The sequence below is a fragment of the Gorilla gorilla genome, chromosome 10 (assembly GCF_029281585.2).
Source record: "Gorilla gorilla gorilla isolate KB3781 chromosome 10, NHGRI_mGorGor1-v2.1_pri, whole genome shotgun sequence".
In the NCBI taxonomy this organism is placed as follows: domain Eukaryota; kingdom Metazoa; phylum Chordata; class Mammalia; order Primates; family Hominidae; genus Gorilla; species Gorilla gorilla.
The window spans coordinates 138,648,657-138,663,646 of NC_073234.2; the positions used below are offsets into that span (position 1 = coordinate 138,648,657).

Genomic DNA, 14,990 nt, shown 5'->3' on the forward strand with positions numbered 1-14,990 from the left:
CTATGTTGCCCAGGCTGGTCTCAACCTCCTGGGGTCAGGTGATCTGCCCACCTTGGCTTCCCAAAGTGCTGGGATCACAGGTGTGAGCCACCACGCCCAGCTGACAATTTCTTTGTGAGTAGTATAGACATATAGAATCAATGTAAATAATTCAAACGTTTATTGAGTACCTATAGTGCCAGGCTGGGGAGGCAGGAGGAGTGAGACATGAAAAGTAAGTAAATCATGCAGTATATAGGTGGTAAGCACTCTGATTAGATTTTAAAATAGGATAAAGGGGATATGTAGTAGGGGGTGGGATGGGCAGGCACTATTTTTGAATCAGGTGAACAGGGTTGGCTACTGAGAGGATAATTAAGAAGGCATCAGCCATTTTAGCCATGTATGAGGGAGCTCCCTCATACAGGGAGAAGAACATTTCAAGTATGGAAAACAGCCAATGCAAAAGTCCTAAAACCTATCTGGGACATTTGAGCAGACAATCTCCCTTCTCATTCAAAGAAACGGACAGAGCACAGCCAGACACAATGACTCACGCCTGTAATCCCAGCACTTTGGGAGGCTGAGGCGGGCAGATCACCTGAGGTCAGGAGTTGAAGACCAGCCTGACCAACATGGAAAAACTCTATCTCTACTAAAAATACAAAATTAGCTGGGCGTGGTAGTGCATGCCTGTAATCCCAGCTTGGGAAGCTGAAGGCTGAGGCAGAAAAATCACTTGAACCTGGCAAGCAGAGGTTACAGTAAGCCGAGATCACACCATCGCACTCCAGCCTGGGCAACAAGAGCAAAACTCTTGTCTCAAAAAAAAAAAAAAAAAAAAAAAGGGACAGAGTACAATCCCCAGCCTACAATGGTTGACTTATTTATTTTTTTTTTTTTTTACTTTATCATGGTGAAAAGCAATATGCAGTCAGTAGAAACCATACTTTGAGTACCGATATGACCATTCTGTTATTATTTTTTTTTTTTTTGAGACAGAGTCTGGCTCTGTCGCCCAGGCTGGAGTGCAGTGGCACAATCTCGGCTCACTGCAAGCTCTGCCTCCTGGGTTCACGCCATTCTCCTGCCTCAGCCTCTTGAGCAGCTGGGATTACAGGTGCCCGCCACCAAGCCCAGCTAATTTTTTGTATTTTTAGTAGAGACGGGGTTTCACTGTATTAACCAGGATAGTCTCGATCGCCTGACCTCGTGATCCGCCCGACCTGGCCTCCCAAAGTGCTGGGATTACAAGCATGAGCCACCGCGCCTGGCTGACCATTCTGTTTTTCACTCTCAGTATTCAATAAAGTATATGAAATAGTCAATACTTTATTATAAAATACTTTGTGTTAGATAACTTTGCCCAACTGTGGGCTAATGTAAGTGTTCTGAGCACATTTAATGTACACTAGGCTAAGCTATGATGTTTAATAAGCTAGGTGTACTAAATGCATTTTCAATTTTTTTTTTTTCTTGAGACAAGGTCTTGGTGTTGCCCAGGCTGGAGTGCAGTGGTGTGATCATGGCTCACTGCAGCCTTGACCGCCCAGACTCAAGCAATCTTCCCATTTCAGCTTTCCAAGTAGCTAGCACTACAGGCGCATCACCACCCCTGGCTAATTTTTTAACTCTTTTGTAGAGATGGGGTCTCAACTTGTTGCTCAAGTTGGTCTCAAACTCATGGCCTCAAGCGATCCTCATACCTTGGACTCTCAAAGTGCTGGGATTATAAGGCATGAGCCACTGTGCCCAGCCCATTTTCAACTTATGATATTTTCAATTTATGGTGGGTTTATCAGGACATAACCCCACTGTAATTCGAGGAACAACTCAGTATAAAGTGAGGTCAAAGAGGTAACAGGGCTAGGTTGTTAGGCACTGTGGGCCCCTGTAAGGACTCTGTGAACAACAGGGTTTGGAGAGGAGGACTCACATGATGTGACTTAACTTTTCAGAGGATCACTTTGTCTACTATGTTGAGAACAGACTGAAGTGTGCAAGAGTGGAAGTGGGGAGGCTGGTTAGGAAGACAGTAGCAACCCAGGTGACAGATGAGAGAACACTCTTAGGCTAGAAGCTGTGGAGGTGGTAAGTGGTGGGATTCTAGAAAGATTTGTAAGGCAAAGCTAATTCATCCTGATGAATTGGATGTGGGATATGGAAAAAAAATAAAGTCTGTATATAAAGCCATTAAGATTGGAATAAGCTCACCATGGAGTGTAAAGGATGGCTCAGAGGGTTTGAATTTAATTCATTTTGGACTACCCGAAAAAGGTTGATGATTTTTACAGCTGTTCAAAACAACTGCAAAAGTACTTCTTTATTCTCTTTACAGATCTTGTAACATAAATTAAGACAAGAAAGAAAGGTGGCTGGACATGGTGGCTGAAGCCTGTAATCCCAGCACTTTGAGAAACCGAGGCTGGTGGATTGCTTGTACCCAGGAGTTCAAAACCAGCTGAGGCAACATGGCAAAACCCTGTCTCTACAAAAAAATACAAAAGGTAGCTGGGCATGGTGGCACCGCCTGTTGTCCCAGCTATTCTTGGGAAGCTGAGGTGGGAGGATCACTTGAGCCCAGGAGGCTGAGGCTGCAGTGAGCTGTGATCGCACCACTGCACCCCAGCCTGGGTGACAGAGTGAGACCCTGTCTCAAAAAACAAAACAAACAAAGGTAAGGCTGCTACCAGAGAACACCACAACACATAACACATTTACAAAACCATACTACTATACAGTATCATCCCATATGGAGAAATGTAGGCAAGTTGTTTTTTAAAAATAATGCTCTAAAAATCTAAGTACCTTCCTCTGAGTGTAGTTTAGGTTAAAAAAAATAAAAATTTAAGTATCATACCTGTTCCTGAATCAGACATCCAAGCATTTGGAGTTTCATCTGGTTTACTGAGGTAAAAAGCACGAGGATGTGTAGCAGCAGCAAAATCAGACTACAAGAAAGAAAACTATTGGTTGACAGCTAAAAGTCATTAGGCACAATCTGCTGACCCAAGAAATGAAAGCCAGGCCTCAAACCAGGTGGGGAGAAACCTTCAGAGGGTTCAAAGAAGAAAGCCTGGGCCAGGCGCGGTAGCTCACGCCTATGATCACAGCACTTTGGGAGGCCGAGGAGGGTGGATCACGAGCTCAAAAGTTCGAAAACAGCCTGGTCAAGATGATGAAACCCCGTCTCTACTAAAAATACAAAAATTAGCCGGGCGCAGTGGCAGGTGCCTATAATCCCAGCTACTCAGGAGGCTGACGCAGGAGAATCACTTGAACCTGGGAGGCAGAGGTTGCAGTAAGCCGAGATCGTGCCACTGCACTCTAGCCTGGGCAACAGAGCAAGACTCTGTCTCAAAAAAAAAAAAAAAAGAAGAAAGCCTGATTTCCCCATGGTTACAAGAATGCTAACTGATAGGAATTCACTGTTGCAGATTTTTTTTTTTTGCCTGTGTAATTTACAAAAGTTTATTTCGGTTCTCTGTGGAGCTGGAAGGAGAAAAATGGGGGCAGGTATTATTTCGTGAGTTCAGACCTAAAATGTATTTATAATCTGCCATTTACTTCCAAAACAAATTTGAAGCGACTAGAATTAAAGTCATTTAGTATAAAAATTAATGTAAAAGCTCTAACAATTCATTTTTATCATAATTACAATAAATCAGATTAACTCTAAAAACCATAAATCAATAATATGAGCCTTAAGTAGTAGACTACTTCCTATATACAAACAATTGGTTAGTAGTCCCTGCTTACTTATCAATTCTAGTAAAAATTCTGAACAAATCAATCCTCACATCTCTGACACTGTCGCAAGAAATGTGTTTCCAGAGATATGTGATGAGAATATTTCTATCAGAATTTTTCTTATCAGGTCCCTCATGAAACTTTTAATTCCTGTAAAGAGTATGTAACCATCCATGAACCCATTCCCAAAGTAAAAGCACACTGAAATAACACTACCTACGAAGATGGGGAATTAACACATGAGCCTTATAAGGCACCACTTATTTTCTTTCTCATCAAGGAAGAAATTCCACCTGTTTGAATTTGTCTCACTACTTAAGACCAAGAGAAGGCCGGGCGCGGTGGCTCATGCCTATAATCCCAGCACTTTGGGAGGCCAAAGCAGGCAGATCACGAGGTCAGGAGATCGGGATTATCCTGGCTAACACGGTGAAACCCCGTCTCTACTAAAAATACAAAAAATTAGCCGGGCGTGGTGGTGGGGGTGTATTGAATGGCTTTTCTAGAGCTACCAATATAGTACTAAACAGCTTTTCTAGAATAAAACTAGCAACACAGTTCTAAAGGGCTTTCCTAAGCCACAGAAGCTTTTGTGGTTCATAGAGCTTCATTTACCTTCACTTCCCTCCTCTTCAATATAAATCTGAAAAAGTACAAACAATGGTGGTATCAGGAAGCCTAAATTGAAGAAATAAAATTTATTGAAAGAGGAATAAATAATGCCTTATGAAGGCTGTAGGACGATCTTCTTACGACCTCTTTAATAGATCTTTTTCATAGGATGACAAAAAGACCATGTTCAGGATAAGACATGGCCAGTTTCTAAAGGTATTGGGTTTGTAGAGGGACCTGATTTTGCCATTTCAATGTGTTATACTAAACAATGCTATTCTGTGACAAATTTAGAGCAATAAGGGCTATACAGGCATATTAAAAATTATCTGGCCAGGCACAGTGGCTCATGCTTGTAATCTCAGCATTTGGGGAGGCCAAGGCAAGAGGATCACTTGAAGCCAGGAGTTTGAGACCAGCCTGGGCAACATAGTGAGACCCTGTCTCTACAAAAATATATTTTAAAAAAATTTCTCTGGGCCAGGCACAGTGGCTCACGTCTATAATCCCGGCACTTTGGGAGGCTGAGGTGGTTGGATCACTTGAGGTCAGGCCAGCCTAACCAACATGGCGAGACCCCATCTCTACTAAAAATACAAAAAGAAGCCAGGCGTGGTGGCACGCACCTATAGTCCCAGCTAATCGAGAGGCTGAGGCAAGAGAATTGCTTGAACCCAGGAGACAGAGATTGCAGTGGGCTGAGATTATGTCACTGCAACCCAGCCTGGGCAACAGAGCAAGACTCCATGTCAAAAAAATAAATAAATAAATAAATAAATGAAAGAAATGTTTAAAATCTTAATTATCTGAAACTCAAATTTAAATAATTGTTTAAAAAACTTTACTCAATATCTATAATCTTTTAATTAAAGTAGCTGCTAGGTTAGCAAAAGGGCCATACAGAATTTCAACATTTAATCTCTCACAATTTGGATTATAATTCAGAACTGTTCAAATTTCAACCTTTTTTTTTTTTAGACGGAATCTCGCTCTTTTGCGAGGCCGGAGTGCAATGGCGTGATCTTGGCTCACTGCAACCTCCGTCTCCCCAGTTCAAGTGATTCTCCTGCCTCAGCCTCCCGAGTAGCTGGGACTACAGGCGCATGCTACCACACCCGGCTAAGTTTTGTATTTTTAGTTAGAGACGGGGTTTCACCATGTTGACCAGGATGGTCTCGATCTCTTAACCTCGTGATCTGCCCACCCCGGCCTCTCAAAGTGCTGGGATTACAGGCATGAGCCACTTGGCCCAGCCTCAACTTTAAGATTACAGTATTACTTCTTACAATTTAATAATAATATAAATTATTTGAAAATTTATTTTAAACAATTAAATGGATTACTCTCTGGCTAAATGTAAACGTTTGCAGTACAAAGAGAAATAGGACCTTTGCAAATGACTCATTTTCATAATATTTTATCCTTTATTAGCTTTGATTTCTAGCCTACTAAAGAAGAAACACAGCAAATCATTATTTCTAATCCTCTGAAACACCAAAAGAAAGATGCATAAATGGGCCAAGCGTGGTGGCTCATGCCTATAATCCCTGCACTTTAGGAGGCCAAAGTGGGTGGATCACCTGAGGTCAGGAGTTCGAGAGCAGCCTGGCCAACATGGTGAAACCCCGTCTCTACTAAAAATACAAAAAATTAGCCGGGCGTGGTGGTGGGTGCCTGTAGTCCCAGCTACTTGGGAGGCTGAGGCAGGAGAATGGCGTGAACCCGGGAGGCGGAGCTTGCAGTGAGCCAAGATTGCACCACTGCACTCCAGCCTGGGTGACAGAGTGAGACTCCGTCTCAAAAAAAAAAAAAAAAAATTGGCCAGGCATGGTGGCACACGACTGCACCACCATGTACCACCTGTACCACCACAGGTACTTGGGAGGATGAGACAGGAGAATCGCTTGAACCTGGGAGGCAGAAGTTGAAGTGAGCCGAGATCACGTCATTGCACTCCAGTCTGGGCCATAAGAGCGAAACTCCGTCTCAAAAAAACAACAATAAAAAAAATGTATAAATGAACAAATTAACAATACAAAAGAAAGGGCACAAGAGTTTTGTTCATGAGCGTGTACTAAACCCACATAATCATCAGTACTGGAGCCCGCAGGGAAAGTGACTAGTCACCTACTTTCTCAATTGGTGTCTTCTTACTTTGCTCATTTCCTTGTTTAGATCTTGAACCTCCATCTTCTACATGTGCTCTCTTTGGTCGGTTCTGCTTCAGTTTTTGTGCCCATGATGTTATAGCATTACTATTTAAGAAGAGAAAACCAAAATTACTTTTTTTTTGTTTTGTTTTGAGACAGAGTCTCGCTGTGTCGCCCAGGCTGGAGTACAGTGGCGCAATCTCAGTTCACTGCAACCTCCATCTCCTAGGTTCAAGCAATTCTCGTGCCTCAGTCTCCTGAATAGCTGGGATTACAGACGCACTACCACGCCCAGCTAATTTTTGTATTTTTACTAGAGATGGGGTTTCACCATGTTGGCCAGACTGGTCTCAAACTCCTGACCTCTGCCCACCTCAGCCTCCCAAAGTGCTGGGATTACAGGCATGAGCCACCACACTGGGTTCCAAAATTATTTCTTTAGATACTGTACTTCACATATAAAGCTAACCACCAGTTGCTTTCAGTTGTTGTTGTGTGTGTGGTTTTTGTTCGTTTGTTTGTTTTTTAGAGACCCTCTCTGTCACCCAGGCTAGAATGCAGTGGCAGTGGTGCAATCACAGCTCACTGCATTCTGACGTTCCTCAGCTCAGGTGATCCTCCCACCCCAGCCTCCCAAGTAGCTGGGACCACAGGTGGCCACCACCACACCCAGCTAATTTTTCTATTTTTTTTGTAGAGACAGGGTCTTGCCATGTTGTTCAGGCTGATCTCGAACTCCTGGGCTCAAGTGATCCACCTGTCTCAGCCTCTCAAAGTGCTGGGATTACAAGTGTGAGCCACTGCGCCCAGCCAGTTGTTTTTTCTAATAGCGGTAAGACAATGAATTTTTATTAATTCACCTACATTACTTTTTTCAATTTCTTATTATCAAAGGCAAAGTAAACAAAAAGACTAACAGTGACAGGCCTGGCGCGGTGGCTCACGCCTGTAATCCCAGCACTTTGGGAGGCTGAGGTGGGCGGATCACAAGGTCAGGAGATCAAGACCATCCTGGCTAACATGGTGAAACCCCATCTCTACTAAAAGCTACTCAGGAGGCTGAGGCAGGAGAATGGCGTGAACCCGGGAGGCAGAGCTTGCAGTGAGCCGAGATCGCACCACTGCACTCCAGCCTGGGCAACAGAGCAAGACTCCGTCTCAAAAAAAAAAAAAAAAAAAAGACTAACAGTGACTAATAATAATAATACACAAAGTCTGTAGCCATAGACTAGAACAAAAACCACCACATTTGCCCTTCCAAGTGCTAAATGTATCTCTACAATGACAGTGTATTTGTCGGCATAAATCAATCATTATACTTGAACATACATAAGATTTGTGTTGCTTTAGATGACACAATTCAGGGACATGAAACTAAAAACTTGGGATAAATTATGAAATTTTTAAGGATTGTTTTACAAACATTCAGTCACAGTTTAATAAAAAGCCTCCTTTGTCATGAAATGTCACTAAATTTATAAAAATTCTTCTTATACATAAAAAACATTCAGGCTGGGCGCAGTGGTTCACGCCTATAATCCCAGCACTTCGGGAGGCCAAGGTGGGCAGATGTTGTAAGACTACAAAACTCTCAGGAGTTCGAGACCAGCCTGGCCAACACGGCCAAACCCTGTCTCTACTAAAAATACAAAAATTAGCTGGACGTGGCGGTACATGCCTGTAGTCCCAGCTACTCAGAAGGCTGAGGCAGGAGAATCATATGAACCTGGGAGGTAGAGGTTGCAGTGAGCTGCGATAGCACCACTGCACTCCAGCCTGAGTGACAGAGCGAGACTCCATCTCAAAAAATAAAAAAAAAAAAACAGAACAAAAGAAACAAACAAAAACATTCAGCAGCATACAGACTAGAAAAAAGAAAATAAAAAACATAAAATTGGGGCCAGGCACGGCGGCTTACACCATAATCCCAGCACTTTGGGAGGCTGAGGTGGGCACATCACCTGAGGTCAGGAGAGAGACCAGCCTGGCCAGCAACAGCAGAACTCTGTCTCTACTGAAAATACAAAAATTAGCCGGGTGTGGTGGCCCACACCTGTAGTCCCAGCTACTCAGGAGACTTAAGGCAGGAGTATCACTTGAACCAGGGAGGCAGAGGTTGCAGTGAGCTGAGATTGCGCCACTGCACTCCAGCCTGGGAGACAAGAGCAAGACTCCATATCAAAAAAAAACAAAACATAAAATTGGGTAACCCTGTATATAATTTTTGGTTTCAGCTGGACATGGTAACATAGCACGCGCTCATAGTCCTAGCTACTCAGGAGGATCACTTGAGCCCAGGAATTTTAGGCTGCAGTGAGCTATGATTGCACCATGGCACACCAGCTTGGGCAACAAAGCAAGACCCCCACCTTTAAAAAAAAAACTGTGGCCAGGCACAGTGGCTCACGCCTGTAATCCCAGCACTTTGGGAGGCAGAGGCGGGCAGATCACAAGGTCAGGAGATCGAGACCATCCTGGCTAACACAGTGAAACCCCGTCTCTACTAAAAATACAAAAAATTAGCCTGGCGTGGTGGCGGGTACCTGTAGTCCCAGCTACTCGGGAGACTGAGGCAGAAGAATGGCGTGAACCCGGGAGGTGGAGCTTGCAGTGAGCCGAGATTGCGCCACTGCACTCCAGCCTGGGCGACAGAGCGAGACTCCGTCTCAAAAAACAAAAAAAAAATTGTTCAAATTACATGAACATATGTGACAAACTTCCACTATTGATACAGTCCTGTCTGCTAAAAATATATTTTCTATTTTCTGGCAAAGCTTCCGACCTTAAGAGTTTAGTAGTCTTACAACATTACAGATGGGAAGAAAGTCAGTGTCATTGGAATATAGTGTGCTTTGTTTATTTCAATTTTCTACAGGCAATGAACTGATAAATGTTCAAATACATCTCATTCTATTACAGTGCATTAAAAGGAACACTAGATTCTAAATGTAATAAACTCCCTTCGAATGATAGAAATTCTACTTACCTATTTGTTTTCCCACTGTATACTTCAGAAACCTTATTTTCACCAAGAAAATTATGTTCAAATTCACCAGGAGAAATGGATACATCTTCCTTTAAAGACACATGACACTCTTCAGGAGTCTGTATATAAAAATTCTCATTTTTCACACCATCTACAAGTGACTCAGCCGGCACCGCAGGTGCTACATACTGTCCTTTGAGAACATCTACGTGCTCCATGAACTCCTTAGGGTCTTTAGATTTGTACGGATTTAATTCTGAGATACAAAAGGTGCCATATCCACTGCTTACTGAGCAACTATCCACATTGCAGTCTGGTTGTGACGTGGACATTTCTTGCTGTATTTCAGGTTCTGTGGATTCAGGATAATGGATAACAGATTCATTTCTCTCACTGCTTAGAGAAAAAAAACCCATTTGACTTTCCGAAGATACTTGTTTGTTTGAAGAATTTCCTTCACAGGAAGCCAAGGAAGCACTACTAGTCTGTAATTTGACTAAATTTTTTATCTCCTCCTGTATATGCTGGAAATAAAAAGTTATAGATTTGGGTAAGAAAGTATATTAAACACCATATTTTTATGACTGTTACAAGAATATCATGTTTCAAAATATGATGAGATATTATTCTAAAGATAATGTGATGCTTTATCTTTAGTTTATAAACAAAATTGAGGCTGGTGGCCAGGCACAGTAGCTCACGCCTGTAATCCCAGCACTTTGGGAGGCCGAGGTGGGCAGATCACAAGGTCAGGAGCTCAAGACCAGCTTGGCCAACATGGTGAAACTCTGACTCTACTAAAAATTAGCCAGACATGGTGGTGCGCATCTGTAATTCCAGCTACTCAGGAGGCTGAGGCAGGAGAATTTCTTGAACCCAAGAAGCAGAGGTTGCAGTCAGCTAAAATCATGTCACTGCACGCCAGCCTGGGTGACAAGAGTGAGACCTTGTCTCAAAAAAAAAAAAAAATTGATATAACGTATTGTTTTTTCTTACAAATATAAAAAAGGATGCTGGGTGTGGTGGCTCACGCCTGTAATCCCAGCACTTTGGGAGGCCGAGGCGGGCAGATCAAGAGGTCAGGAGTCCCAGACCAGCCTGGCCAACGTGGTTGGTACTAAAAATACAAAAATTAGCCAGTATGGTGGCACACACCTGTATTCCCAGCTACTCAGGAGGCTGGAGCAGAAGAATTGCTTGAACCTGGAGGCAGAGTTTGCAGTGAGCCAAGACCGTGCCATTGCACTCCAGCCTGGGCAACAGAGTGAGACTCCATCTCAAAAAAAATAAATAAAAATAAAAGTAAAAAAGGGCTGGGCAGGAGGCCGAGGCGGGTGGATCACCTGAGGTCAGGAGTTTGAGACCAGCCTAGTGAACATGGCGAAACCCGTCTCTACTAAAAATACCAAAATTAGCCGGGCGTGTTGGCAGGTGCCTGTAATCTCAGCTACTCGGGAGGCTGAGGCAGGAGAATGGCTTGAACCCAGGAGGCAGAGGTTGTAGTGAGCTGAGATCAAGCCACTGCACTCCAACCTGGGCGACAAGAGTGAGACTCCATTTCTATATATGTGTGTGTGTGTGTGTATATATATGTACGTATGTATATGTATATAAAAAAGGAATCAATGTAAATGGTAACTTACTTGAATCTGGTTGTGGAACTGCTCCTGCTGGGCAACTATCTGTTCTTGGCATTGTTTTTCCACCAAATTGAATAGCTGTAACCACTTGGTCTATTAAATTATAAAATATGTTAGTTAAAAATAATTTTTTGACTTTACATTTCACAGAACAATTCCTCCAGTGTAAAAGAGCCCTTTTTAGGTCATGATCCATCCCGAATCCCAACAGCCATCAGCACTCTCATAGCTACAGTATGCTGGCGCGCCACACCAAGAGAGCAGGGAGTTCTACAGAAGGCTACGTTCAGCCTCAAGGCTGGGAGACTTTCAGCCACAGACCACATGCAGCAATACACAACATCAGGAAGTGGCTATGAAAACTAACTGCCTGCGTAAAGCCTTTCAGCATCTTTCCACTCCTAAGCTCTCCTTAGACGGCTCTGCACTGTCTGGCTCCTACGCACCTCCCCACTTCATCCCAGCCCTCTGTCCTTTGCTGGCTACGCACCTGCCTCACAGGCATCCTCCGTTCTTGAGCATGCCAAAATTGTCTCCCACCTCACAGCTGAGCACCTGATGTGCCCACCACCTCGCGAGCTCTTGCACAGCTCTCACCATGACTGCTGTCTTCCCACCCTGCAATTTCAGCCTAATTGTCATCTTCTGAAACCATCCTAACAGTTCCTTTCTTTCTTGTCATCCTATTTATTTCCTTCATAGCATTTGCCACATCAGAAAGTCTCTTAAATGTTCACTTTGTGAACTGTCTCCTACCCCTGCCCCACTCTAACTCCAAGCTCTCCACTAAAAACTCATGGGGTCCTGGACAAATTAATTTGTACCTCAGTTTCCTACTTTATAAAATGGGAATAATAATATCTCATAGATGGCTAAAAGGATTAAGTTTTATTTATTTATTTATTTTTTTTTTTGAGACGGAGTCTCTCGTTCTCTCGCCCAGGCTGGAGTGCAGTGGCATGATCTGGGCTCACTGCAACCTCCGCCTCCCGTGTTCAAGCAATTCTCGTGCCTCAGCCTCCCAAGTAGCTGAGATTACAGACATGTGTCACCATGTTCGGCTAATTGCTAATTTTTATATATATATATATATATATATATATATATATATATATATATATATATATTTTTTTTTTTTTTTTTTTTTTTTTTTTTTTTTTTTTGAGACAGAGTCTTGCTCTGTCGCCCAGACTGGAGTGCAGTGGCATGATCTCGGCTCACTGCAAGCTCTGCCTCCTGGGTTCACACCATTCTCCTGCCTCAGCCCCCAAGTAGCTGGGACTACAGGCACCTGCCACCATGCCCAGCTAATTTTTTTGTATTTTTAGTGGAGACAGTGTTTCACCGTGTTAGCCAGGATGGTCTCAATCTCCTGACCTCATGATCCGCCTGCCTCGGCCTCTCAAAGTGCTGGGATTACAGGCGTGATCCACTGCACCCAGCCGAATTTTCATATTTTTTAGTAGAGACACGGTTTCACCATGTTGGCCAAGCTGTTCTTGAACTCCTGACCTCAAGTGATCCACCCGCCTCGGTCTCCCAAAGTGCTGGGGTTGCAGGCCTAAGTTTTAAATTTAAATATGATGCAGTGATCTCAATGGGGAAGGAACTCCATGTGGGAAATCTGTGAGGTCACGGTCATGACAAAGCTGGGGGTACATCACTGGCATTTAGTGGGCAGGGTCCAGGCATGCAGATCATAGGGCAGTCCCCCATGATGAAGAATTGTCCTGTGTCCATTTATGTCATAAAACAATAAATATTTCGCACAGTATTCATAACATCAAAACAAACTTAAGTTTCAAAATCTCATAAGAAGTTGGTCACCCTTTCAGAAAAGCATGTCACCAGTGGAGGTGCTGTACACAATACCTGGATCATCAACACACCATAGCTATATTGATCTGTGTTCAGCTGCTGAATTCACAGTGAGTACATACAGGTAAACATGACTACTTCATTATGTCTTCTAATGAACATGTGCCTGACATGGATATATCCAAATACATGTTATTTTACTGTAAATTTTTTATTTCTCCTTTATGTCACATTTAGGATAGTATATTGATTTTTTAAAGTGGGTAAAGGTAGGTTATATTACCTATGAATTTCATTTCAGGATGATATAAATTGATGTTATTTTGAAAGCTGTTATAAAAACAGAGCTCAGAGGCTGGGCACAGAGGCTCATGCCTGTAATTCCAGCACTTTGGGAGGCCAAGGTGGGTGGATCATTTGAGTTCATGAGTTCAAGACTAACCTGGGCAACATAGCAAAACCTTGTCTCAACAAAAAATGCAAAAATTAGCTGGGCATGGTGGTGTGCACCTGTAGTCCCAGCTACTTGGGAAGCTGAGGTGGGAGGATGGCTTGAGCCCAAGAGGTTGAAGGTACAGTGAACAGAGATTGTGCACTGCACTCCAGCCTGGATGACAGAATGAGACCCTATTTCAAAAAAAAAAAAAAAAAGAAAGAAAAGAGAGAGAATGAAAGAGGAGAAAAAGAAACAAAGAAAAGGAAGGAAGGAAGAAAGGAAGGGAGGGAGGGAGGGGGGTGGGAGGGAGGGGAGAGGAGAGGTGGGGCAGGGAATATATTCTGATTCTGACTTAAGATGCTAATGTCAAAAAAAAAAAGGTTGATTTCTAATTATCAAAAGTAACAATTTCTAGTTAAACACAAATTTTCCAGAAGTTAAAATACATTGTGGCAATGCCTCCTTTGTCCTAAAGCACGTTAATTCAGTTATCAAAAGCTAATGAGGGCTAGCAACGGTGGCTCATGCCTGTAATCCCAGCACTTTGGGAAGCCAAATCAGGCAGATTACCTGAGGTCAGGAGTTCGAGACCAGCCTGGCCAACATGGCAAAACCCCTTCTCTATTAAAAATACAAAAATTAGCTGGGCATGGTGGCACTCGCCTGTGATCTCAGCTACTCGGGAGACTGAGGCAGGAGAATCACTTGAACCTGGGAGGCAGTGGTGGCAGTGAGCCGAGATTGCACCACAGCACTCCAGCCTGGGCAACAGAGCAAGACTCTGTCTCAAAAACAAACAAACAAATAAACAAAAAGCTAATGAGTAGATACATTAAGGGAAGCATTTAATATACTTAATAAAACATTCCATTTTTAATTGCATTTGCATGGGCATTTTTAAAGGTCTTTCACGTTAGTGCATACTGATTATTATATGCAAACAAGCATAAAGTATAAAAACTGAAAACTCAATTTTTTAAGCATATAATAATACTTTTTTATAATTTCAATAATTATGGATAATGGATATAAATAATTACACTTAGCAGTTGCTGCTATCGAATTCTTAAACCAGGTAATCTTTCATTTCGTTTACTCTACATTCTGAAAAATAACAGAAATTATGCTTCTAAAAGTACAATTAACGTTTAAAACAAGTTCTAGTGCTTTCTAAGAATTAATAATGGTTTGAACATTTCTATAAAAAACTATCAAATCCAGCCTTAGGAAAGTCTATCTTGAGCATTATCCTATGAAATAAAATTTATATATATATATATTTTTTTTACTCAGGGGGTCTTGCTATGTTGCCCAAGCAGGTCACAAACTCTGGGCACAAGCTATCCACCTCTGCCTCAAGTGCTGGGATTACAGGTTCTCTTTTTTTATATATAGAGAGAGACAGGGTCTCAGTCTGTCACCCAGGCTGGAGTATAGTGCTGTGATCATAGCTCACTGCAACCCTGACTTCCTGGGTTCAAGTGATCCTCCCACATCAGCCTCCCAAGTAGCTAGGACTACAGACACTGTGCCACCATGACCACCTAGTTTATTTATGTATTTATATTTGTAGAGACAGGGTCTCGCTATCTTGCCCAGGCTAGTCTCAAACTCCTGGC

The 14,990-nt window shown here is 42.8% G+C and overlaps 1 protein-coding gene across 5 annotated transcripts in view; it reads right to left on the reverse strand.

The window, feature by feature from the left end:
• Positions 1-14,990, reverse strand: part of MPHOSPH9 (M-phase phosphoprotein 9) — a 78,569-nt gene that overhangs the window by 57,240 nt on the left and 6,339 nt on the right. For all 5 annotated transcript variants that reach the window (XM_055358287.2, XM_055358286.2, XM_031001106.3 and 2 more), the window contains 4 exons: positions 11,121-11,210; positions 9,478-10,001; positions 6,473-6,596; positions 2,840-2,930 (listed from right to left, as the gene is read on the reverse strand). In XM_055358287.2, the coding sequence (XP_055214262.1) occupies positions 2,840-2,930; positions 6,473-6,596; positions 9,478-10,001; positions 11,121-11,210 (829 nt within the window). The remainder of the gene's footprint in view (positions 1-2,839; positions 2,931-6,472; positions 6,597-9,477; positions 10,002-11,120; positions 11,211-14,990) is intronic.